The sequence below is a fragment of the Canis lupus genome, chromosome 28 (assembly GCF_003254725.2).
Source record: "Canis lupus dingo isolate Sandy chromosome 28, ASM325472v2, whole genome shotgun sequence".
Lineage (NCBI taxonomy): Eukaryota > Metazoa > Chordata > Mammalia > Carnivora > Canidae > Canis > Canis lupus.
The window spans coordinates 9,068,159-9,093,940 of NC_064270.1; the positions used below are offsets into that span (position 1 = coordinate 9,068,159).

The window sequence follows — 25,782 nt, forward strand, 5'->3', positions numbered from 1 at the left end:
CCTGAGAGTGAACCTGGGAGAAGTCCCACAGGCCTGTCCACACCCTCACCCTTCTGCCGGGCCTTTCCCTTCTTCTTCCTTCTGCCCTTAAGCATGCCAGGATTGGCAATGCCAGCTTAGGCAAATTCTGACAAAAGATCCAGAAATTTTAAGCTGCGAAGCAGAAGCTTTAAAAAAAAAAAAAAGGCGTCCTGGAGGGGGCACCTGGGTGGCTCAGTGGTTGAGCATCTGCCTTTGTCTCGGGGCAAGATCCTGGGGTCCTGGGATTGAATCCCACATCGGGGTCCCCACAGGGAGCCTGCTTCTTCCTCTGCCTGTGTCTCTGCCTCTGTGTATCTCTCATGAATAAATAAATAAAATCTCAAAAAAAAAACAAAAACAAAAGAAAAGCATCCTGGATTGTTTTAAATGACCACAAAACAAAAAAAAAAAAAAAAACAAGCAAATAAAAAGAAATAATGAGTTACAAAGCAGGAGCTCCTGGCAGTACCCAAGTTGGCTTGAAGGGAAAAAGAAGGTATGTAGCCTCTTCATCTGCAGCAAAAGTGCTCAAGGAATCAGAACAAGCCACGTCCCCCTCCTTGCAAGGAGGAAATCTGAGCTAATAGCCTAGAATGGAACACTGGCCATGCTGTGGGCTTAGTACTTCAGAAGGACTGTGTCACTTAATCCTTACAAAGTCCTAACAAGCCAGTGCTTTCATGATGTCTGTTTCACAGAGGAGAATGCAGAGAAGTGTTCCCCACCGCCCAGAGGCCACACAGTTGGTCTGAAAGGAAGCCCAGTTGAACCAAGCCCTGCACTGTTCCACCTGGAGTCCTCCTTGGTCCTAAGCATACAGTGTCTGGCACAATTTAGGATTCAGCTAAAAGGGCACTATGTCAATAAACGGAAAGGCTGGGCAGCCTGGGTGGCTCAGCGGTTTAGCGCTGCCTTCAGCCCAGGGCCTGATCCTGGAGACCCGGGATCGAGTCCCACATCGGGATCCTTGCACGGAGCCTGCTTCTCCCTCTGCCTGTGTCTCTGCACCTTTCTTTATGTGTGTGTGTCTCTCTCATTAATAAATAAGTAAAAGTCTTTAAAAAAAAAAATAAATGGAAAAGCTTGTTTTTAATCTGCAGAGATCTCTGATCACACTCCAGAGATAATGCAGAATTAGGAGATCCATTCTTGAATGAGCTGCTACTTGGTCATCTGCCCAACACCCCCACAGCCTGTGGGCCTCAGGAGGCCCCTGGGCACACTCAGAGCCAAGGTGGGCCTTAATCTCCAGATGGAAACTTCTCTGTCTTGAATTCTGGGCTGGAAAGCTGACAGCTGCTCAATGAGCAGGGACCTGTTCCTTCTCTGACTTTCCCAGCCATGTGCTTTCTACCCCAGCTCTAGACTAAAAACACACAAAACCGGTCATTTCTTTAGGTCTTGATTTCCACTACCATAGGCCTACACCAAAAATGTGAGCAAACTGCTCTTCTTCTCTTTGCACCAATTTCAATGCAGGAAGTGTTCTATTAGCTGGGACCCCAGGGCAATTATCAATTTGTTTACTTTTGCTGCCATCACCCAGATTAAACAATGCCCCCCAGGTCAACATTTATCAAACTGTACACTGAAAATCTCTGCAGTTCACTGTAAGCCAAGTATATCTCAATAAAGTCTAAAATTAGAGAAAGGGAGATATTAAAAACAATTAGGACATGATGCACATGAAATGTAGAGCCTGCTGCTTAGCACATAGTAGGCACTCATTAAATCATTGATGATGAAGGTGATGGTAGCAAAGATAACTTATGATGAAGCTCTGGCACTTGCCCAGGTTTCAAAAAATAAAAAATGAAATGCAGTTGGGGCCTTAAGAATAAGTGGGAAACCTGGATAAACTACTCAGTTGTGCAGATTTGTCCAGAAGCGAAAGACAGGGTTTAAAACGACTTACCAGAGCTCATGGTGGTGACAGGACAAGTCTTCTACAACTGGGGCTCCAAACTGCTCTGCAGGAAAACAAACAACAACACAAGAGAGCTGATGAATGCAGGGTCACAGTAAATTCCCATGGATATAACTCTTGATAAAAACAGAATAGAACCAGGAGTCACCTGGCCAGGCTTCTAGTCCTTGGTTGGCTACCTACAACATGATGTTGACCTTGGGTACTGCACTCAACCTCTGTGGCCTCGGTTTTGTCACCCGTACTTGGTTGAGTGAGATACTAAGCAAGGTCTCCTCCTTGGTTACTAAGATTCTACTAAAATCTACTAAAATCTACTTCTGAGATTCTACTAAAAACCTCAAGCTCCATGAACGCACATGGGTCAAGGAGAAGGTAAAGGAAAGAAAGAACCAAATTTTAGGAAAAAGTAAAATCACAACACAAAATGATTATCAAAAGATAGTAAGTTACACACAGACACATATTATTGTGCATATGGAAATGTTCTAAATGCTTTAAATATATTCATTTGATTCTCCCAGTGACCCTACAGAGTAAGCACGGACATTGTATTAGTTTACATGGATAAGGAGACTGAGGTACAGGGAGGGATACTGGAACCCAGACAGACTGCCTCCAAGGCCACACTGTTAGGTTCTATACTCTACTGGCCTGAGGTAGGAATGTATTCTATCTATCCACAAAGATAATTACCCCCCTCATTTAGTATGGTCGCATCCCAAGTCTGAAGTAACTACTGATCTACTTTCTATCACCTTAGTCTAACCCTTTTCCTAGAACGTTATACACATGGCAGCAGAGTGTATGGAACCTCTTGCAACTGGCTTCTCTCACTTAGCATATCACCATTCAGCAACTGGCCGTATGTGTGTGGGTCTATTTTTGGACTTTACTCTGTTCCACTGATCTGACTTGAGCCCATAACTCATTGTCTTGACTACTTTAGCTTTAGCATTAAGCTTGAAATCCAGTAGTGTGACTCTTCCAACTTCCATCTTTTTCAAAATCATTTTTGGCTCTTCTAGATCCTTCGCATTCTCACAAAGTTTAGAGTCTTACCAACTTCTACCAAAAACAAAACAAAAATCGTGCTGGGCTTTTGATTGGGATCGTGTTGAATCTATGTGTCAATCTGGAGGGGAATTAACATTTACCAACATTGAATTTTCTAATTCATGAGAGTAGACCCTCTGTCCCTTTATGCAGGTCTTTCATTTCTCTCCACAAGATTCTGTAATTTTCAAAGCATTGGTCTTGCACATATTTTGGATAAAAAGGCCTAGGGGAACATACTGGAAGGACAATGTGAAAAGCAAGACTTTGGGATACGCAGAACCTTGCTATTTGAAGTGTGGTCCACAGAACAGCAGCACTGGCATCAGCTGGGTGCTTATTAAGAATGCAGAAACTCAAGACTCGACCCTGCACCAACTGAATCAGAATCTGCATTTTAACAAGATCTCCAGCTGGTCTCTCTGCACTTTAAAATGTGAGAATCAATGAGGGAGAGGAAATCAACTCTGTAGTTCATGAATTCTGCAATAAGGCAGCCAAGGTATGGTCTGAGGGTCTGTGTGAGGAGTTTCCTTTTTAATACACTGAAGCCAGGCACCGGCTTCCTTTCTGGATGGCTGCCTTGCTTACTGTCCTTGGAACAGAGTAGAATGCTAAGGGCAAAAAGGAAATCATTCCAAGTCCTCTGCTGCCCAAATCAGCAGTAGCTTGTCTCCGCCAAACACACCTGAGACTATCCGTGACCTTCCATAGCCTCCAACCTGTGCAAACATTTGTTCTTTTCGTTAAGGAACACAACTCGCTGTGTTCTGTATGCCCTAGTGGCTTCCAATCCTGGTTTCAGGGCACCCAGGTTTTTGGCTTCCAGGAAAGGCCAAAGGGCTATCAAGATAGCATCCAAATGTTTTCATTTCTAAAATAATTTTAATAATTTCATTAAGGTTTTCTTCACCTTTTTTTTTTTTCCTTTTAAGATTTTATTTATTTATTCATGAGAGACACAAAGAGAGAGGCAGAGACACAGGCAGAGGGAAAAGCAGGCTCCATGCAGGGAGCCCAAAACGGGACTCGATCCTGGGACTCCAGGATCACACCCTGAGCCAAAGGCAGACGCTCAACCGCTGAGCCACCCAGGCATCCCAGGTTTTCTTTACCTTCTAAAGCGATTAAAGAAGTGACTTAAGCATGAAGCTATTTTAACAGAATGTGTATTTTCTTTCTTTACAGTCCTTTCTGACCTCTATCTGTGGAGTAGCATTTACACAGTCATAAATGTAATGTCTAGACAGCTTTGTGTTTTAATTTTTAAATCAAAGATTTCAAGAACATTTTTCTGGATTTTTACTATCATATTCATTCTTCTAATGGCTATGTAATATTTTATTGTATGAACCTTCCATAATTCATTTACCAATTCCCTCTGAACAGTTTAATTCATCTTAATTTTAAAAATAAGTATATAGCACAAACGCCTCTCAGGCTAGGAAAGAGATGAATGGAAATGTCCCATGAACCAGACGAAAAAGATGCCTCAACTCACACACAGTATCACTGTCATATGTGGGTAGCCCTTTGCACATGCAATATTTTTCAAATAAACACTAGTGATTTCTAAGTGTCAACCCCACTCTTGCTTACAAACTGATCTAATGTACATCCAGGTCAGGGAAAATAACCAAAGTACCATTACTTTGCCGCAAGTGCCCAGCAACTTGCCAGTTGTAGCATTCTCTGGGAGGCCCCCTCACCCCGATGCCAGGTGTTAACTAGTTAGTGGCTAGATCATAAGACAGAAGGAGAATGGAGCCAGGGTGGTAGGATACCATTTTAATACCTTCAGAACTAGAATGACAGTGATAGGTGACAATGACCATGCATAGGGGAGCACGAGCTCTGGATACAGACTTTTTGGGTAGTAGGTTCTGTTGCATGCTCTCATTTGGTGACTAAATCTGTAGCAGGTGACACAAAGGAGGGGGCAGTTTAAAATAAAATCTGCAGCAAGGGTGGCAGTGGCAGCTGTGCCAAGGAGGGTGCTCAGTGTCCAGTCCTCACCAGTGGTGGCTATGGCCATGACCTCCTATCTAGATTATTGCAGGGCCTGATTTCAGCTCTCACTGCATCTAACTCAGCCTCCTGAATTCCTGCCTCTGTTCTGAGTGCAGTTCTCCAGCCTCTCACAAATTCTGAACTACCCAAGATCTTACCAATATATCCCTTTTTGGTTTGAGTTAACTAGAGGTAGTTTCTGGTCATTTGCAACCCAAGAATCTTGACTGACACAAGATAAGGGGGAGGAAAGAGTCCCAAAGGTTTCTTTCTGAGAGGAGAATCTTCATTCCTCTCCCCTGAAGTGAGGCCAACCAGATCTGAATCCCAAGTGACTCAGCTAAGGGTTTTGTCTCTCAACCTGGAGAGCTCAGAGTCAGCATTGCGAGGATGGTTTCAGGAAGCTGCACAAATGGAGTCTGACCAGCAGGACGTAAGCCTTGAACATCCTAATCTAGTCTCCGTAGTTTATTCAGAGATAATGCAAGCTATTAAAATCATTTGTAGAATGTGATAGTTTATTTTACATAAAACCCCCTGACACTTAATATTTACTTAAAAACTAAGCTGTAAAGGGTTTGATTTGGTTGTGAATATGATGGCATGTCTTTGGAATTTCTCCCACAAATCGCCTCCAAAGGAGGCAGGCAACTTTGGGTAAAAGCCAAAGAGATGAACAGTGCCATCTCGTGGCAAAACCACACAGTTAAACATGGACAGCTATCCCCCAGGAAATGGCAGGAGCCTCCACAGTGTCACAGCTGGGGTGCGCCAGCAAGGATCAAGCTTGGGCAGTCAGGACCTACCGTACTTGGGTAAAGGGCCACAGCATCAACATAGACATTCCACCAGAAGAACAAAATGTGAAGTAGCCAGGCTTGTTAAGAATGCATCTGGATAATTAATGGTTCTGCATGGTCCCTCCCTAATTCCATGACCCTATAATTCTGAGATAAGTCTTGATGACACAAAGTGAATAATTACTAAAAAGCAAAAGTTATACTCATGCTTCCAGCTCAAATAGGATCCAATAACTAAATATGGGCTGTTTATTGGGGAAGGAAAGAAAACCCTTCCTTATATGGATGATTCAAGGATATACGACCAAGGAAGAATTGAGTTTGTCTGTAAAAATGAATTCAAGGTCCAGCAAATATTCTTGGAAAAGAAGGAATCTTGGACAGACCTCTCACAAAAGGTGCTCCAGCTTCTCCTGGGCCCTTTGTGTTTGGCTTCCACTGCTTCTCCCACATACGTACTAAGGACATGTGTACATGTACACATACACAACACACACACACTTTTAAGTTTCCATAGGAGAGAAACTGTGTCATCCTCAGGGCCAAGCACTCAATGGGTGCTCAGTCATGAACTCTGTCCTGTCTCTATTTAGCCTTTAGAACAAATTTTGGAGTCTTCACTTCAAGATAACCAGGACCCTCCTTAAATCCAATGTAGCTGCCTAAAAACAAGCCAGCTCCCCATTCCAACCAAACTCTGGTTATACTCTGGCTTTGAAATCCAATCTGGGACTTGATTTGATATAGACCTGTAGCTACTTCCTTCCAATGGCTTGAAAAGAACAGTAATAGCTCACAAAGTCCCAGAATAAATGCTTGGCCTTATTGCTTTTTACACTTTGCTGACCCACACAGCAAAGTCAAAATTCTTCAACTTCTCAACAGCTCATCCTCTTCTCAATCTCTATTAATGGTCATTTCCCTCCCAATGCACTCTCTACATTGTTGAGGAGGGTGCAGAAGGTTCTTCAGAAAGCCAGAAAGGATAAACATCGAGTCGCGACATTGCCTTTTTTCAAGAAGACGACAGAATACATACTCAGCCCTGACATTAACTTAGGTATGGAACCCCATGGCATAGCTGGGAGCTCAAAATGTTGTGGTTTTCACAAAAACCAGGTTTTTGTGAAGAGACCAATGCTTCTGGATAGGGAGCCATAGAAAAACATATCAGAAAGGCCATCCCCCACATCCTCTCATTTCCTCCTGGAGTGTCTCCAACTGGTTTCCGCTCTAACCAATTATCTGAAATGGCCTTCAGAAAGATTTCCAGTGCACCCACGGCCAAGCCCAACACTGGCTTCTGCACTGGTCAGGGCCTCACTGACCTTTTCCAATGAATTTAAAACACTTAACTCCTTCTTCCTCCCACAAATACTTTTTGGTCCTGTTTCTAAGTGTCACTGTGGACTGGTTTACATCAGGCCATGAGGATCTTCTTTCTGGATCAGGGCTTCCACAGTTCTTCTAGGAGTTTAAAGACCTACAAGACTGCACACTGGGTCTTCATTCCTATCTTCCTGCTCATTTCCTTGGGGAATTTTTTTCTGGAATACGAGAGCCAGAAGGACCCATGCAGTTCACCCAACCCATTTCTCTGGTTTTCTGCCTGTTTTGGAAGGAGGTTCCATGAGTCCCCTTGTACCACACTGCTGGTAACCCACTCACCCATTCCCCACCTTTCACTTCAACCAGGGCAGCTGTGCTTTTGTTGATTTCATTCACCTATATTTCCTGAGTTTTCCTTGGATGATTGGGCCCTGTGGCTATAAAAAAAAAAAAAAGAAAAAGGCTCAAAAACCAGAAATCTAATCCACACCCTTACTGAGGTGCAAAAACCGAGATTCAGAAAAAGTTTCTCTTTATCTTGCTTTTTATTCCTTCTACTAAACCCCCTATCTCTCTTCTTCCTCCTCAGGCCACCTACAGCCTTTGTCCTCTTGGCAATGGATACAGAATTCCAGATGAGAATCAGTCCTCCACAGCTAATGCACAGACTGGCCAGGGCCATTTCCCTTTTTAGATCCTTTCAACATCACCCCATTGTTCATTGAACACCAAGTCCTGATAATCAGCTACAAGAGATGGTTACCCAACTTGCCCCCATCTTGCCTTCCAATCTCTCTGCCCCTCCAATCAGGCCTCATGCACTGAGCCCCACAAACAGTGAGCACCTTCCAGCAAGGCAGGGTCTTGCTCATCACTGTGTCCCAACGTCTGCTATGGTGCCTGGCAAGCACCCAATTAACCGTGGAGTGAATCACTGCCCCCACACACGTCAGAATGCACTGCTTTCTCCTCTTTCCCTTGTCACTCCCCTCTCACCCCACACCTGACAAGCTGCCTGGTCTAGTCAATTCTTCCTTCTTCATGAGTCATGTGCCTCAGCCACCTCGGCCTTTCCAATCCCACACACAATGTATTCTAGCACCTCATTCCTAGACCATTACAGTGGCCTGAGGAGCCTCAGAACCACCCTCTACCGCCCAGGAGCGCCACATTGTGACTTTAGCCATGGAAGATTTCCTAGGGGTCAAATTTTCACAGGGAAAACAACAATCCAGAGAGCCCCTATGAGCTCAGAGGGGCTGGCTGGGCAGTACAGGGCAAAACGAAAAAAGGGCACAAAAACTCCTAGAAAAGAATAATGGTAGCTAAGGCACGGACAGGCCTGGTGATACGGTTCAAATGGTATTTCTCTCGCTCCTGCTATGTACCCAGGATGGTGCTTTGCCCAGAGGAGACCAGCATGAATCACACAGCTGCGGTCTCTGAGGTCACTGCAGAGCTGGAGGGTGACAGGCACGGCCCACTGAAATATATAACATGAGGGTAGCCCTTCTGCCAGCAATCTGAACTAAGAGGTTCAAGACCACAGAGAGAAGAAATACATTCTGCAAGGGGACAGAGAATCAAGGAATGAATGCTAACATTTTCAAATGTTCAGTGACATACTGCTCAGCTAACTTCAGGTATTGCACTTTGGGAAACACTGGTCTGAAAACTTAGGTCCAGATTCCTGAGCACACCATAAGGCCGTGTAGGATAAGGTCCCGGTGAGTTGAGTCTTCCAGCTGGTCTCCCCCATGTACTCAGTGAGCCCTGAACTCCACAGTGCCGGATCTGCCATCCCTGCTGCACCTTGACCAAGGGTTCCCCTCTCCAATCTTTCATCTCGCGTTTTTGTCCCACTAATACCCAGTCCCTCACCTCCCCAACCTTTAATGCCAACCCTAGGTGGCCAATGCACTGGCCGAACAAAAAGGAAAGGGTTTTGGGGAGGTTTAGTTTTGTTTTTAATCCCCACTAGAAGTCATGCTACTAAGGAACTCATTTCAGTAAGACTAATTTCCAATCTCAGAATTTAGAAATCTGATGCCCAAGTTCCCACTAAAATCATCACACTCTCATCCCAGACCCTTCCCAGAGACGGGTCAGATCTAGAGCTGGAAAGCTAATTACCTAGCTGCATGTTCTATCTTTTACACTTAAATGGAGCCTTTAAATAAACATACAAAGTTGATTCTGCCAACAAAATTGCCTATAAGCAAAACACAGCCCTCAAATAGTTTCAAGGCTTATAAATGCAATATTATTTGAGCTTCAAACAATAGAATTTGGGTAACTTGTAATCATACGTTACATTATCTATGTATTAAAATACATGGTTTGCAGTATACATTATAGAGAAGATTAGTATCCTTATCTTACAGTATGCTCATATTTATTGCCAAGAAAAAAATTTTTAAAGGCATGAAGAAATAATTCCCAGAAAAAAATTCAAACAAACCCACCAGAAAAATGTTCACTTAACCTGATTTGTTTTTTTAATGCAAATAATAACTATTTTTTTCCACTTCTTAAATTAGTCCACATATTTAAAAATACTAACACTGTGGACAAAAGCAAAGGCATTAGCATTTACCTGCATGGCCAGTAACACTGTAAATTGTCATCCCTGTTTTGAGAACAACACATTAAGAGCTATACACCTCAACCCCTTTGTGCTTTCAAGGGAATCTAGCCCAAAGAAAGGACCCCGAATAACAATGAAGCTACAGAGAGATGTTTCCCATGGCTTTACTAATAATAGTGAAAACCTGGACATTCTCTGGTGTTCAGTGACAGGGGATCAATTATATGGCCACACACACCCCTGGGTGGACTACTGAACAGTTATAAAAATAATGGTCATGTAGACCACACAATATGGGAAGACACCTCTTGTAAGGGCAGGTGAGGAAAGTAGGGTATAGGTCTGTGTGACATTTGTGATTATAGTTACATAAAAAATAAAACCTATCCAGGGGCACCTGGGTGGCATAGTCGGTTAAGCATCTGACTCGGTTTCAGCTCAGGTTGTGATCTCAGGTTGTAAGATCAAGCCCCACATTGGGCTCCAAGCTCAGCGCAGAGTCTGCTTAGTTTCTCTCTTCCTTACCCTCTGCCCCTACCCCTAGGCTCATGCGCACTTTTTCTGAAATAAATCTTCAAAACAAACAAAAAGACATAGACATGTATTTGAAAGAAAATATGACCAAATTCTAATAATGATTTGGTGGCGTGGAATTACAGACAACTTTTAAATTTTATTTCTATTCCCCAGATTGTTTATAATACATTACTTTTTATTTATTTTTATTTATTTTTTTTTTTTATGATAGGTACACAGTGAGAGAGAGAGAGAGGCAGAGACACAGGCAGAGGGAGAAGCAGGCTCCATGCACCGGGAGCCCGACGTGGGACTCGATCCTGGGTCTCCAGGATCGCGCCCTGGGCCAAAGGCAGGCACCAAACCGCTGCGCCACCCAGGGATCCCAATACATTACTTTTTAAATGAAAAGTAATTTTATTAAGCTCATACTAGCATTTTAAATGCAATTATGTGATAGAACAATCAAGAGAAAATTTAGGTGACAAACTAAAAAAACACGCCACTAACAATCTTGTCCATTAGAATGCAGCCCCACATGATGCAATCTTCTACAGGACTACCAGCAAATGCCCCAAATGTGGGATTCCATCATTAATCGCCAGTGATAGCTTTTGTTTAATGAAGCCAAACTACTCCCATGTAGTTCCTTATGAGGACAAGGTGGGGCAATAAAATGATTAGAATGTTCAGCCAGATTTCCTAAGAAGCAATTGCACCAAAACGTTTCATCTTAAAATAGTCAGCAGGAGCTGCCAGGTGACAACACACACAGTACCCCATTGCTCCCTTGGCCTGCTTGCTGCCAATTCCCTGCCCCTAACCCAACTCCATGGCATTCCAGAGCCCTGAGCTCCTTCTCAAACTCTTTATATGTACAACTCTGGGCACACGAAGTTTCTTAAACATGCATTGTTAACCAAGACAAGTCTTAAATACAAAAACTGGCCCATTTGTGTTTCCCAAATATGGCTGTGTCTACAGAACCAAAACAAAGATGTCTAATTGCAGCATCCCGCACATTTGGAACTCTCCACTGAGACAATCTAGATAATTCAAACAAGAGCAGATTTCCCAAATTCTCGAGATAAAAGGAAAACATCTTAGCTAGTTTTAATTGCAAACTCATAACCTCAAAGTCCAGGATACAGACAATACCTTTCTTCTACAGATCACTAAGCGATGCCTACCTGTAGGGAAAGCACAGCCATGGGCATTCTAAATTTTCAGAAGAGTCAAGGATAGACCAGAGTTTGCAATGCAGGAAAAGGAGACTAAGAAGTTAATGTGTGTGGCTGAAAAAAAAAAAAAATTCTAAAAGGCTGAAAAGAGGTCTGTTAGAAGCTGAGAGTAGAAAAGAAGGGTGGGTTTGATATTGCAGGAGAGGTGTCCACTCTTATAGACAGTCCATAGTTCCCACTCAACTTGGCTTTTGAACCACAAAACTCCTAAGACTATGTACCACATCATATATCACATGGACATCTGCGGTATAGGCCCATACCATGCTCAGGAATGAAGGAACAGAAGTTCTATTCAGTAAAAAGACTCTGGGTCTTTTGCAAATACATAAGTTAAATACTTCAATTCATAATACTGGCTTATTCAGGAATTGCTTGTTTTCCTTAAGGAGTTTTGAAATTTTACTGAAAGTAACATTAATTTAGCAAAGAGCCAAGAAGAAACACAGAAAACAGTATCTTTTCTGAGAAAATCTCTTCTTAGTGGCATCTGTTTAATAACTGAGGTGGAACACATATGGACAGGCCCAGAATGAATGATGCTTTAACTCAGGTCTTGGAAGCTGAGGACTTCATCAGATCGTTGGTCCCAACTAGTAATGAATGGGAGGCTCTGACTTCCATTAATCATTGAAGAGTCAGTAATTATTTTTTAAGCTACCTTTCTCTATTCTCACCATTTTATTTTGTACTAATTTTAGGCAAATTTTCAATATATCAGTATAAAAGCTCTCAAATGCATCTAAGCATTTGAGAATACAGTACAAATTTCCAAAATGGGTTTTCTTCAAACTAAGCTATAACCACTAAAATATAGTAGCATTTTAAGGAAATGCTTAAACATCGCCAACATTCAATAAAAGTATTTTTTCAAATATGACAACTCTCACACTAGACTACTTAGAAATAGGTTGGCATCTATTATGTATTTTCATTTAAATAGAAATTGTATATATATGCATATACACGTGCACATTTCTGACTTCAGTTGCTCTATGTATATCCAACTATACCAATCATCACTTTGAATGTAAATGGTCTAAATGTACCAATTAAAAGACAGATTGTCAGAATGGATAAAAAAGAAAAAAAAAAAAAGCAAGAGCCAACTGTATGTTGTCTCTAAGAAACCCACTTTGACTACAAAGACACATATGGATTAAAAATAAATGTACAGAGAAAATTTACCATGCTAACAATTGCTACATGTGTTTAGTGGTTGCAAGAAAACAACAAAAATCAAGGATAAGAATGGGGTTTGAATCCAAACCTTGCCAGGGCTGTGCAAATTGGGAAATCCCTTAGTGTCTCAGTCTCATTTTACTCACCTATAAAAGGAAATTGATAATGCCTAATTTCATAAGGGGTTTCTACGATTATATTTAAAAATATATACGAAACATTATAAGTTGTGTTATAAAAGACAAACTGTTCTAGCAAAGAAGGTGCTGGTCTAATCCTGCTACCCTTTGTCTACTGCTTTGACAATGCTTACCTGTACAAAACATTAAGCTTTACAAACTGAAGTCGCATCTAAAAACCAAGAAATTCATCCCTGGCTCTGCCTCCCTGTGCAAAGTCAGGCAATGAAGGACACTCTCAATAAAGGCTTTGTGGTTTTTAAAGATACTGCATGGTTGCTCTCTCTTCAAGGTCAGGTCTCAAGGAACCCAGCCATTCTTACCCAGATCCATCTATTGTGCGTGCATTCTGGGCGAGATGCTGTGCTCATGCTTTCAGAGCAGACAGATGAACCAACCACTGTACATGTGTCATCTCTCATTTTGAGAGCGCCTTGTAAAGTTTCCATACCCACTTGGCAAATAGAAAAACTCAGCCTCAATGAAAGTGAAAGAGTCTTGTAGAAGCAATGAAAGAAAATGGAATACAGATTCTGGCGCTGGCTGGCTCCCAAGTATGTGCTCTTTCCATCCCATTTCCATTCCACAAAGTGGCCTCAGAGAGGCAGAACATGGTCCCTGCCTGAAGAAAGATACTCCTACCTGAAGGCTGTTCAGAGAACATATGACCAAAAAAGAGAGATGATCATCTCACGCACATTTGTAACCAGCTGTGGCAATAATCAAATTAATCAACCAGAACAAGAGACAGTTCCTGCCCTCAGAGACTTTACATTCTACTTGGAGAGAGAAGACTGAGCACCTGGAAACCTTGATGAATGGCTGAAGACAGCATGGAAGAAGACCTATGGATTGGCATCTGCTGTACAAATATGCAAGCTAAGAGGATGCTCCGGGACTTACTGGGAAAGACCAGGACGTGCTGACCAAAGCACCCCTTTCTGAATGTGCAGAACACCCTGCAGTTCTCATATCAACTTCTCTCTAGAAAGTGTTTATTAGGGGAGGCCACACTGAATGTGATAACCAGAACGTTTTCTAGCAGCCTTTAGGAACCAGTGACACCCACCAAAACCCCATGCCCTCCACCCACACCTTAAAACATGTGTAGAGATCTCTTAAAATCAGTTGGATTTCAGTTGTTGCTCTTGCCACTTACTAGAGGCTTGATGTGAGGTTTTCCAGGTAGACTCGCGAACCTGTTTCCTCAACTAAAAATGGGAATGACAGCAGCCATTGGTCTCAGAGGGTTATGGTGAGCATTAACCATGAAAGTGAGCATGTCGAGGGCCCATCACAGGACTAGAAAGTGCTCAATAAAAGTTAGCTGCTTGCAGCGTGATCGTCAGCAGCAGCATCTAATAGGGATGCTTAAAACCACTTCCTCCTGAGCTGGCTTCTCTGAGCAGATATTCAACAACAGGGAGGGGGAAAGACAGACCATGGGACTGGTCTTTTCTTTCACAGATCAGTTCATTCTCATGGACGTTCCAGGCTATCACTTGACCCCCATATAAAATTTATCATCTTCTGTGTCCTTTGGGAGGCACAAGCCGCTCTCACAAAAGTGCCTGAGCTGGGCTTTCCAAGGCAGGTTCCACATAGATGGAGTTTGGTCCACAGCATGGAATGTATTCAGAATAGACCCATGTCCAGTCCAGCTGATAGAAAGGATTTTTACTGAAGAGTGTGTGGAAATCACATTGGGTAGATGGGGCGCATGGGCCACCAATTGGCCTCAGATGCCAGGCAACAGCATCTGTGCTTGCTTCTATCAGGCCACAGAACCCAAGACGAATTCTGTAGACCTCTCCTAATTCAAGATCAATTTGAGGGAGGCATGTAGGATGAACTACAGAGGTAGGGGCACTGGTGCAGGGAGTGTGTGAGGTGAGGCCAGGCCAAAGGAGGGGCATTGACCTCTACAATTTTTTTTTATCATATCTCCTCCTCCAATTTCCATCAACCACATGTATACCCTCTCTGTCCAGGAAAGCAGCTTCCAGCAAACTTGTTTTGCCCATTTTTTGGCTGTGAAAAGCTCCACACAGGCATTGATTACAGAAACCACAGCTGAGAATTTCTACATTTGTCTTGTCTTATTTGCAGCAAAAACTGCTGCTCACAGAGAATTTGCTTTTCTGAGCTTACTCCTTAAATCTCATTCTGCCACTTTTGCCCACAGCCAACCTTTATTTTTGCCCAACTGCCTTGGTGGCTGACATAAAATTATCAGAAAATAAAAGGTGTCCAAAATCCTTTATAACTCATAGAAGCTCACTAACCAGACACACTACAATTAACAACACCTAAAACAGAATAAAAGATGACAGAGTCAGTTATCATTTTCAAACTCATGTTAAAGAGAACAGTTCTCAACAAAAATGACCTTGTATTCACAATTCACTACTCATACAAATATGACAAAACATGCTGGAAGAAGAGAACTATGTCTCCAACTACAGTTAATATGGGATTTGGGGGGAGGAGGAAGTGATGACTCTGAGATCCTGATTAAGAGAATGTTAAATGCCTCACACTGAACTCTTTCAGCAAATACTTCTAGGTGTTTAGGCAGCGAGTGATCCTACCACTATGAACCTCCATTTCCCCTCCACGTAAAACACGGATTAAAATAGCACTAACTTCTCTGCTTGATGGGGCCAAGCATCATCCATGTAGCACAGTACTTGCACATGGTAAGAACTCAAACGATCCTGTGTTGACATTAATTGGTTTATTTCTCATTTGTCTCATTCTAACTCCAAAAACGAGAGTAGGATGTGGGTGGAAATGCTGGTTAATAAAAGGCTCTAGTTAGTCATTGCTTTACCACAACAACAGTTTACTGGGATTCTGCTAGAAGGAGGCAGGGGTACTGCCAAGAATGAAGGTTTTTGGTCTTGGACAAAAAACACAAAACTTATGACAGTTCCACCCAGCACCCAACATTTGTACAGAACTTTGCAGATTATAGAACAGCAGTGCCCTTGGCTATCTACAAGGTAGATAATTGAGTTCAATTAAAAAAAGAAAAAGGAAAAAAATGCAATGTGGTCTGTCTTTAAGAAGGTTTCATGTGGCCAAAGGACTCCCAGAACATCAGAATATGTCAGGGTTGGAAAGGAGCACAATTACCAAATGTTGTGAACTTGAAGTACTGACCAATCCATTGAGATGAGAAAGCAAATCCGGACACACCTCCTCTCTGAAACAGATAGAACCCCTACCCTAACAAGCTCTTCCAACCAGATGAGGAGTGGGGGAAAGCCAAGCAAGTCAGCGATAGATGTTATAACTCCTATGCTTGTGGTCCTGCTGTGCTTTCTGGAAGCTAAGCTCCCTGAAGACAAGCATCTGTGATCACAGGAGTTTGTAAGTCATGAGGGCATTAAAGTATTCTAAATGGCTTTTAAAACCTTCATCTGAATAAATAAAAAATAATAATAAAATCTTAAAAAAAAATTGGGGCACCTGGGTGGCTCAGTGGTTGAGCGTCTGCCTTTGGCTCAGGTTATGATCCTGGGATCCTGGGATCCTGGGATCGAGTCCCACATCGGGCTCCCCACAGGGAGCCTGCTTCTCCCTCTGCTTATGTCTCTCATGAATAAATAAAAAAATAAAATCTTTAAAACTTTCATCATGGCATTCTCTTTCCTCAAAGGAAAAAAAAGGCACTAGAAAATTAAACTTTAAGGTTTCATAACATTTATAATAAGTCCAAATGTCTTTAAAACGAAAATCTAAAATCTTATATAACAAGTACAAAGTTGGGGAATACATGGATTTCTCCTTTTTAAAAAATAAATCATTAATTTAAGGCAAGTACACAATCAAATGCCCTTTGGTGCTGGCTGAACCCATTAATTCATTCAATAAAAGTTCACTAAATGTGAGGAATGAATAGTGGTTCTTCTATTTTAACTTATAGTATGTTGTTACATACGTATTTGGAAGTCAAACCACCAGATTCTAACAGAGGGCATTTTAAGAAGACTGCAGAGATGGAGGAAAGATAAATGTCCCATACAAAATCTCCCCTGCTCTTTAAGTATGCAACAAAAATCTGTCATAAAAATGTAACTTTAGAACTCTTGGGTTGGTTCCCAATCTTCTTCCAGAGAGCTACAGTATTTGTGGAGTTCTGAATATATTACACTTCTGGAGGAAATCCAGTTTAAGAAGCACATAATTATAGACTTTCTTCCTGTTTAATAATAAAAGCACAAAAATAAGTTTTTTCTTATGTAAAAATGTAAAACCTAAGTAAATACACTCAATTATAAGGGGAAGAAACTAAAATAAGAGCTTAAAATTCTTAAAAACAGACATGAAAAATACTTGAACTCTCAGCATGGTGATGAAGCATTTCAAATTCCCACCTGCTAATATCACAGCTCTAAAAAAGAACTGGCAAACCTAAATACGAGAATCAGGTGCAGTGAGGGCTTGGAGAGTATGAAACCCAGGAGTACTACACGAAGGTTGCCAACAGGTTTTGCTAGATTGTCATGTCCAACCAGTGAATGAGGACAGAACATCCCAGTGATGCCAAAATTTACATATAGGTGTGATTTAAAATACTCATTGCTCCTGCTTCACTGCTAGTTACACCAAAGTCCAAAGAGAAAGGAGGGAGGAGCAGGCGGGCTCAGGAAGGTGCCCCAGACAAAAACCAGCTGGCAGGGTCCATTCTTGGAATTGCACAGCAGTGGGCATTTACTCGTTGAACATGGACAAGTGGCCGAGTCCTTCCAATGAGGGGCCAGACAGGGAAACCCTCCTCTAGCCATTCGGCTTGGCTCCCTCATTAAATTCAGAGTGAAACCAGCTGCCAGAAAAGGCAAAGGGTGACCCAGCCATGGCTCTGGAAATTCCTAGCAAAGAAAACGGACTGCCTGGGTCGTGGGAGCTCACAGATCACAGTGCTAGATAGCAGATTTCAGGCAACCGTATGAAAGATAGGGAAATCATCATTAGAGTGCCGCTCTGCTCCTACTGGAAATAAAGTGTGGCTTCTCTTAGAATGTGCTGGGTCCATTGTAATCGGGGAGGGAGAACAGATGGAGGAAGATACAGGCGGAAGGGCAGGGAGTCCCCAAAGACCAGTAAAACAGCGATGAATAGCAGACCAACTCAAACAATATTTCAACAAAAAATACCAATTCTTTACAAGAATTATTATCAAAGTTATATAAATACATATAAAATTCTTCACTAAAGTAAAAAGCCTTTGTTTAACTCTTATTCATTTCTTCTATCACTGAAATCTAAACAAATGACAGTAAGAAATTATATTTAAATATGGATGTTATATGAAGTCATTTTTTAAGTCAAAGAAATTTTAAAATAACGTGATTTTTTTTTCTCTCATGTGCTGATTAGTTTTTCCTTAAAAGCTGTATCCATAATATGGATACTTTCATTACTTTACTTTCATTGCTTTAAAAGCCAAAAATGCTATGTGGTTGGAAGAGCCTATTGAAACCATCATTGTCTTTTTGTAGAAAACTGGCTATTGTCTTTACTTTTGCCACCAAATAAATCATATCTGTTAAGTTAAAAAATGACTTAACCATCATTGATTTCCCCAAATGTAAGTTTTCTTTTGGATACGGAAAAAGTTTTCTTAAAGTACTACTTGCGATGCTATTCCTAGTCAACTCTGACAAATCAGCGAATTCACAAAAGAACATTTTAAAAATTATTTGTACAATATGCCCTTAAGCTAAATTTCTAACTTGTACTTCAATTTTCATTATAAATTTGAATTCTCTGGATTTAAAAATATTCTCAATTCAAATTACAACCAAAATAACCTTTGCAAAAATGTTCCCTCTGTATTAGAGGACTGCAAAAACTGCTGCACACTGATCATGTGGAGGAAGCACTTGTTTAAAATGTGGATTATAGGTTCTGCCCCCAGACATGTGGATAGAGAAGTTCCAGGGGGGGCCCTAGAATCTGCATTTCTGGCAAATAGGGTTTAAGGCCATACTTTGAGAAACACCAGTCAATATGACCAAGTTACTGTAGCACCAAGTATTAAACGCCCAACAGCTCCACCACCATACTTGACACAAAGCTGGAAATGACTATGAATTTGTTGCATCAAATTAAATATAATTTATAATTTGCATCGATTGTGTCAGAATTTCATTTAAGCAAGGCGACAGTTTTTCCTTTTTTCCCTGCAAAATGTTCGCAGCGCATAAGACAATGTGCAAATGCAATCCCACTTTCAGGGCCTGCCAGGCATGATTGCTGCCCCATCTGCACACTGTCTGGCACAGGGTTTCCAAATGAGAGACTTACTATGAGTACACTCATCTATTAGCTTAAATATTCCTAAACTGGATAATTGAGAAAGCCAAGAAATCAAATGTAACCCAAATTTAGGACTGTTTCATGCCATAAGCCATAAAACGACTATCCTCTAAAATAAAAAAAATAAAAAAAAAAGATATACTTTGATACATCTGTTGATGCCATCTAAAGAGCAATTTTTTTTTTTAATTAAACAGACTTTGAGGGACCCCTGGGTGGCTCAGTGGTTGAGTGTCTGCCTTTGGCTCAGCTTATGATCCCAGAGTCCTGGGATCAAGTCCCACATTGGGCTCCCTGAGGGGAGCCTGTTTCTCCCTCTACCTATGTCTCTGCCTCTTTCTGTGTCTCTCTTGAATAAAAACATAAAATCTTTTTTAAAAATAAAAATAGATTGTGATTTCTAAAAGTCCATTAATACTTTAGCATATTATTATAAAGGAAATGTTTGGGATCCCTGGGTGGCGCAGCGGTTTGGCTCCTGCCTTTGGCCCAGGGCGCGATCCTGGAGACCCGGGATCGAATCCCACATCGGGCTCCCGGTGCATGGAGCCTGCTTCTCCCTCTGCCTGTGTCTCAGCCTCTCTCTCTCTCTCTCTCTGTGACTATCATAAATAAATAAAAAATTAAAAATAAAAAAATAAAAATAAAAATAAAAAAAATAAAGGAAATGTTTTACCCAAGTCAAACTCCTAACTTCTCAGTGTGTTTCCACTAGACAGTTCTATTAACTATTCAGCAACAGGAAAGCCATTAAAACTGAAAAAAATTTCTAGATAGATTTCTATTCTAGATTTGATTGCTATCTTCTAAACTGTTTCTAGAAAAGCAGTTAAAACTGAAAAAATTCAAAAAGTGGTTAAGCATTAAACTCTTTTTTAGAAGAATCTTTTTCATCTCAGAGTAGTAGTTCTTTTTAGATCTAATGGGTTTTTAATTTTTTTTACAGTATAAAAGAAATATAAGCAGAGAATTAAACATTTGAAAATTAAAGAAAAAGATCCATACTGCCACCACCCTAACACTACCTCTTCATCTATAGGACAAAACTTTGACAAATACCACTCCTCCCCTGCCAGGTGTTCAGAATTACACCACTCTGCAACATGTAAACTTTTTTAACTTGGGTTGCTGGAGAGCCATATACTCAGGTCTGCTCCCTGTTTCTTTTGAAAGGTAGCCAAATCTGATTTGTCCCCCTAGCAATAAATAAAATATAATTATTTCTACCATCAATCAAGAGCTCCCCTTTTAAGCATAGGCACTATGCTTAGCATGTTACATATGATATTTCATTTAACACTAATAACCTTTATGATGTATGTATTGCTGCTACCAGTGTAAAAAGGAGGCAACTGGGGCACGTAGATGGCTCAACTGGTTGAGGGTCTGACTCTTGGTTTCAGCTCAGGTCATGATCTCAGGGTTGTGATATCGAGCTCGCATTGGCCTCTGCACTCCGCACAGAGTCTGCTTGAGTTTCTCTCTCCCCTCCATGTGTGCTCACACTTGCTCTCCTCTCAAATAAATAAATAAATCCTTTAGAAAAAAAAAAAAAAAAAAAAGGAAGGAGGCAATGGTTCAATGTCTTCCAGGGTCACATGACCAGTATGCTGTGGAACTGTGACATGAAACCTGATGGGACATTAAATCCCAGGCTCTTAAAGGCCACCTCATACTAGGATCGCATCGCATTTCTCTTCTTCCCACTTCCCCCACTCATTTTGTACCCATCATTCCACAGACATACCCGGCCTTTATGAAGTGTCAGCTTAGTGCCATACACATCGCTCAGCGCCGGCTACAGAGATGAATGCCACCATTGCCCTCGGGGGGCCTACAATCCACGCCGTGGAGGGTATTGGAAAGCGAGATGGTGTTTTTTTGTTTTGTGAAGGCCATGTGATCCTAGACAGAGTCTGTGGCTGGCTGCTGAGAGAGTGACACAGAACAGAAGCTTGGACCAACGCCTGCAAGCAGATACAAGTGACCCCTCTGGTCCATGGAATGAACTGAGAACTAGTTAAGGACTAGCCTTTCACAGCAGATTCCAAAAGTAGAATTTTGGGGTTCTACAAATGGAGATGTTAAAAGGGAAATGTTAGTTTGAAGTAAAATGGAGTTTTGGAAAATTTGAAAACAATCTTTAAAAACTTTTTATAGTTATGCTGTCGGAGTCACTCTCCAATACCATGTAGTTGTTTACGTTCAGCTGTTTACTTCCTTGATTTGACTCTTGTCAACTCAAGTGGCAAAGATATCCCAAGTTCCAGTAAACACACACAGCTCTTTTTAGCTCTGGCAGGAGTGCTGGGGGGAGGCTAAAAGGGGTGGTTTTGGCCAAACGTGGGCTACAGCCTTACCAGGGAGGCAGTATTCCCCAGTGACCCAGCAAGGCAGGGAAGGTGACCTAGGTGAGAGTACCAAAGAAAATGGGTCTGTGTTGGTGGTTCATGGTCATGAGCGTCCTCTTCTTCCATCACTAACCCTTGGCAAGTCCATGCTTTCCTTCAGTGAGAGAGGCCTGCTGTTTCCCTCCCCCCATGCCCTCACCTTCCCTCAGAGATCTGGTGATTAAGAATGTAGTTCAGTATCAATGATACCCCCACATCAGTTACTAACTGTGAACTTAGGCAAGTTACCTCGGTTTCTACATCTGTAAATTGAGTAATCACAGCATTCCTCTCATGCGGAGGTTTGGCTTGGGGTAACACTGGTAAAACACTTGGAAGCACCTGGCACAAAGCTGGGCACAGTGCAGTGCTTGACTAATGACAGCTTTGATTCAGGGCACTCACTGCCTCATCCACTTTTTTCCCCACTTATGTGTCGACTCTCATATTGTTCACTCTTCTGTAAAAACAAGGATTGTTCTCTGAAGGGTGGCGAAGTATTCTACATGTTCACTCTATTCTTTGCAGTGGTCTGCTTTTATGGGATGGTCAATAAATGTTCTGGGGTTTTGTTTCTGTTTATCTAGCTCTGAGGAACCTTTAAAAACTCACAGAAGTACAAGACTCTCATACTTATTTGGAACTATCTTTGTAACTTACAAAGTGGGAAGTATTCAATAAAAATCAGTGTTGGGGAACACCTGGGTGGCTCAGTGGTTGAGCATCTGCCTTCGGCTGATCCTAGAGTAGGACCCTAGGATCTGGGATCAAGTCCTCCCTGTGGGAGCCTGCTTCTCCCTCTACCTATGTCTCTGTTTCTCTCTCTCTCTGTGTCTCTCATGAATAAATATATCTTAAAAAAAGAATCATGTTGGGTTTATTTTGTTATGAAAGACCTTAGAAATAATCCAGCTTGACACATTCACTGTAAAGATGAGAAAGCAATCCAGGTGAGAAAGGAGAGGCCTGCCCACATGGTTGGAGTGAGCTTGTGACCTGGACAGGAATAAAACAAAGGCTTTTAACTCCCAATTCAGCACTCTTTCCTCCCCCAAAGGATGTTGCCTCATTTTTCTGTTGGCCAAGTGGTACAGAGAATGTCATGCTAACATCATATTTCGAGAGGAACAAAATTCTTTACTACAATTAGTCTTTCTGAATTTTTATACAGTGCCTTGAATTTAAGTAAAGAGGCAATGTATATTTTGATTTTATATAAAAAGGCACATGATGCGAAGAAATATACCCTATGAAAAATTCTTCTAGATACTAACTTTCCATATACAAATAAAGAATGGAATGTTCTAGAAGATAAAGTTGTTGCCGTAGTCTAAAGGCTTGCCCCTCCAACCAATTCATATGTTGAAAACCTAATATCCAAGGTGATCATACTAGAAGGTGAGGTCTTTGAGAGGTGATTAGCTCATGATGGTGCAGCCCTCATAAATGGGGTTAGTGTCCTTCTAAAAGAGGCCCCAGAGCGATCCCTCTTCCCTATCATGTGAGGCAATGACAAAAAGTCTGCAGCATGAGAGAGGATCCTCACCAGAACACAATCGTGCAGGTGCCTTGACCTAGAATGTCCCCATACTGTGAGAAATAGATTTCTATGGTATTGAATCCACCCAGTCTGTGGTATTTTGTTATAGTGGCCTGAAAAGACTAAGACACTGGTTAAGTACAATGTCCAATTTTTGAAAAATGAGAAATAACATGAAATGACATATCCTAGCATCCGTAATGCAGTTTACCTTTCTCTGAACCAAAAGGTGTCTAGAGAACATGACTCTGGGCATCAATGGCCATGATTCTGCATTGTATCACATACTAAAAACTATTAGGCCAGCTCCAAATTCAAATTTTCTCTTTGCACCAATAAATAATTTAAATTCTCCACCAAATTCCAGTTTTCCAGAAACTAGTAACCAAATAAAGTCAGTAAGCATTATGTAAATATAACCATTAAACAAAACAGACTAAAAAAAAAGTAACCTCCTCAAAAACAGGACTTTAAAATGTTCTTTCTTAGGGTCTAAGAGGAATGAAGCATTCATATCTGAAACTTCCTGAAGAAGGTAAAATCAGGTCTTACAAAATTCAACCCTTACCATTTTCTAACAAGGGTCTTGGGCTAAAGGAGACTTCAGTGGGGGATCCCTGGGTGGCTTTTACATATTTGTAAAAGCCCCCAGTGTGGAGCCAATGTGACAGCAGACACAGATTGAGCAGCAACGCAAATTCTACAACCAGAATCTTTAATCACCTATTTTCCTAAGAAGGTCGGTAACAGACTTCTTAAAAGACAAACCCCCAAACACCCCCCTTTTTTCATGATATTAATGTGAAGCCAGAAAACACCAAGACCAAACTCCTCAACTTTCTTTACTATTATCAGGTTGAACCATAACAAATGCCCTTAGTCAAAAAGAGTCAAATATTGGGTTATCACATGACTCAAATTAACATACAATGTCATGAGGGAACATAAGACCTCAGTCAAAGACAGCCTCAAGCACAGTTTCAGGAAAATTGTCTCTACTTCATGATCATCTTCAATGAGTTCTGGGGTAGAGAAAGCAGGAGGGGTTAGGGTTAACAACTAAGTTACCAAAACCTCCATTGACAGAACTCATTTTCTAAGTGTCCCCATTAAAGTTTCACTGCAGAATAATTTATGAGATGTCTGAGGAATGTTGTGGGGAAAAAAATACATCTGACATTTAAGACTATTTTAAAACACCTCTCTTGTAAAAAGAGCTGGAGGTGTGGCAGGTCAGGCCTTGCTGGTGCCTGGGGGGGAGCTGAAGTTTTGAGCAGTTTGGGGCAGAGGCCTGGCACGGCTTCAAAGCTCCAAAGCCCAGGCAGGCTCTCCTGGCCCCTCCGAGGCATGGCTGGGCCAAGACGGCATCTCTGTTCCTATCTGGGGCCTCCAGACTCTGTTTGCCCTGCAAGGTTCCCTGCTGCCTAAGGAAACATGCAAAATATTTCCGTGAAGGACCGCTGTGTGGAAGCAACAGGAAATAAAGGTTTACTCCACTGACTCCCTGCTAATAAAGAGGCAGGGGTCGCCTCTGAGAATCACAGTTTTCCAAGTGACTTGTTATTTTTACCAGATGTTTTCAAAGGCAGGGCTTGTGCACAGTATTTGAGAGGTGTTTTTGTTTTCTGGAATAAAGAGGGCTTGACCATAAGATACCTTCTAATTGAGCAGTAAAAGCCAACCCAAATTCAAAATGACATGGGGAAAGTAACCTCCTCAAAAACAGGACTTTAAAATGTTCTTTCTTAGGGTCTAAGAGGAATGAAGCATTCATATCTGAAACTTCCTGAAGAAGGTAAAATCAGGTCTTACAAAATTCAACCCTTACCATTTTCTAACAAGGGTCTTGGGCTAAAGGAGACTTCACTGGGGGATCCCTGGGTGGCTCAGCGGTTTAGCACCTGCCTTTGGCCCAGGGCATGATCCTGGAGTCCCAGGATTGAGTCCCACATCGGGCTCCCTGCATGGAGCCTGCTTCTCCCTCTGCCTCTCTGTCTTTCATGAATAAATGAATAAATAAAAAAATAAAAAAAAAAGGAGACTTCACTGGACCAGTGGGACCCTAATATAAAAAGTGGACTCAGAAGCACCTGAGGGTCCCACCATGACCTCTTCCATCTCCCATATGCTTGCCCATCTCCTACCACCAGCACCATTTCCATCTGGTGGAGGCGCCTAGGAATAGAGCACTCTCATGCTACTCCCATAACAAAGCCTTCCCAAGTTGTGCCATATGTCTCAAAAGTTTCCCTCTACCTTGTCCCAGCCCCAACAAGCTAAGCTGCCTCATTCATGCCCTTCAAATGGCTCCTATATCCTTCCAAAAATATTTTCTAGAGTGGGACCGAGCCCCCTAAAAAAGGATGGATGACAGATTTCCACAGCCCCAACCCACCTGGACACGGGAACTACATGCTGACCGCCTTTCTTTCTCCCTCATTTACAGAGGCTGCACACTTCTGTTAATTTACGTATTTGTCTAATGTACTATCTTCTCCTGTCTTGGATTGCTCAGAGCAACACATCTGGTTCAGGACACGAGCTTCTGGAGAGCAGTGTTTTCAGCCTCATCACACAGAGAAAGATAGAGGGAAAGAGGATATTCCACTAAAGAAAAGTGTGGGGAAAGTGTGGGGAATCTGACAGAGCAGTTAGAACTGTGCCTCCATTCCTCAGC

The 25,782-nt window shown here is 41.8% G+C and overlaps 1 protein-coding gene across 50 annotated transcripts in view; it reads right to left on the reverse strand.

The window, feature by feature from the left end:
* The window catches only part of SORBS1 (sorbin and SH3 domain containing 1), a 228,889-nt gene that overhangs the window by 118,059 nt on the left and 85,048 nt on the right, over positions 1-25,782 (reverse strand). For all 50 annotated transcript variants that reach the window (XM_035708112.2, XM_035708106.2, XM_049103277.1 and 47 more), the window contains exon 3: positions 1,937-1,991. In XM_035708112.2, coding sequence (XP_035564005.2) covers positions 1,937-1,946 — 10 coding nt within the window. In that variant the 5' untranslated portion in view covers positions 1,947-1,991. The remainder of the gene's footprint in view (positions 1-1,936; positions 1,992-25,782) is intronic.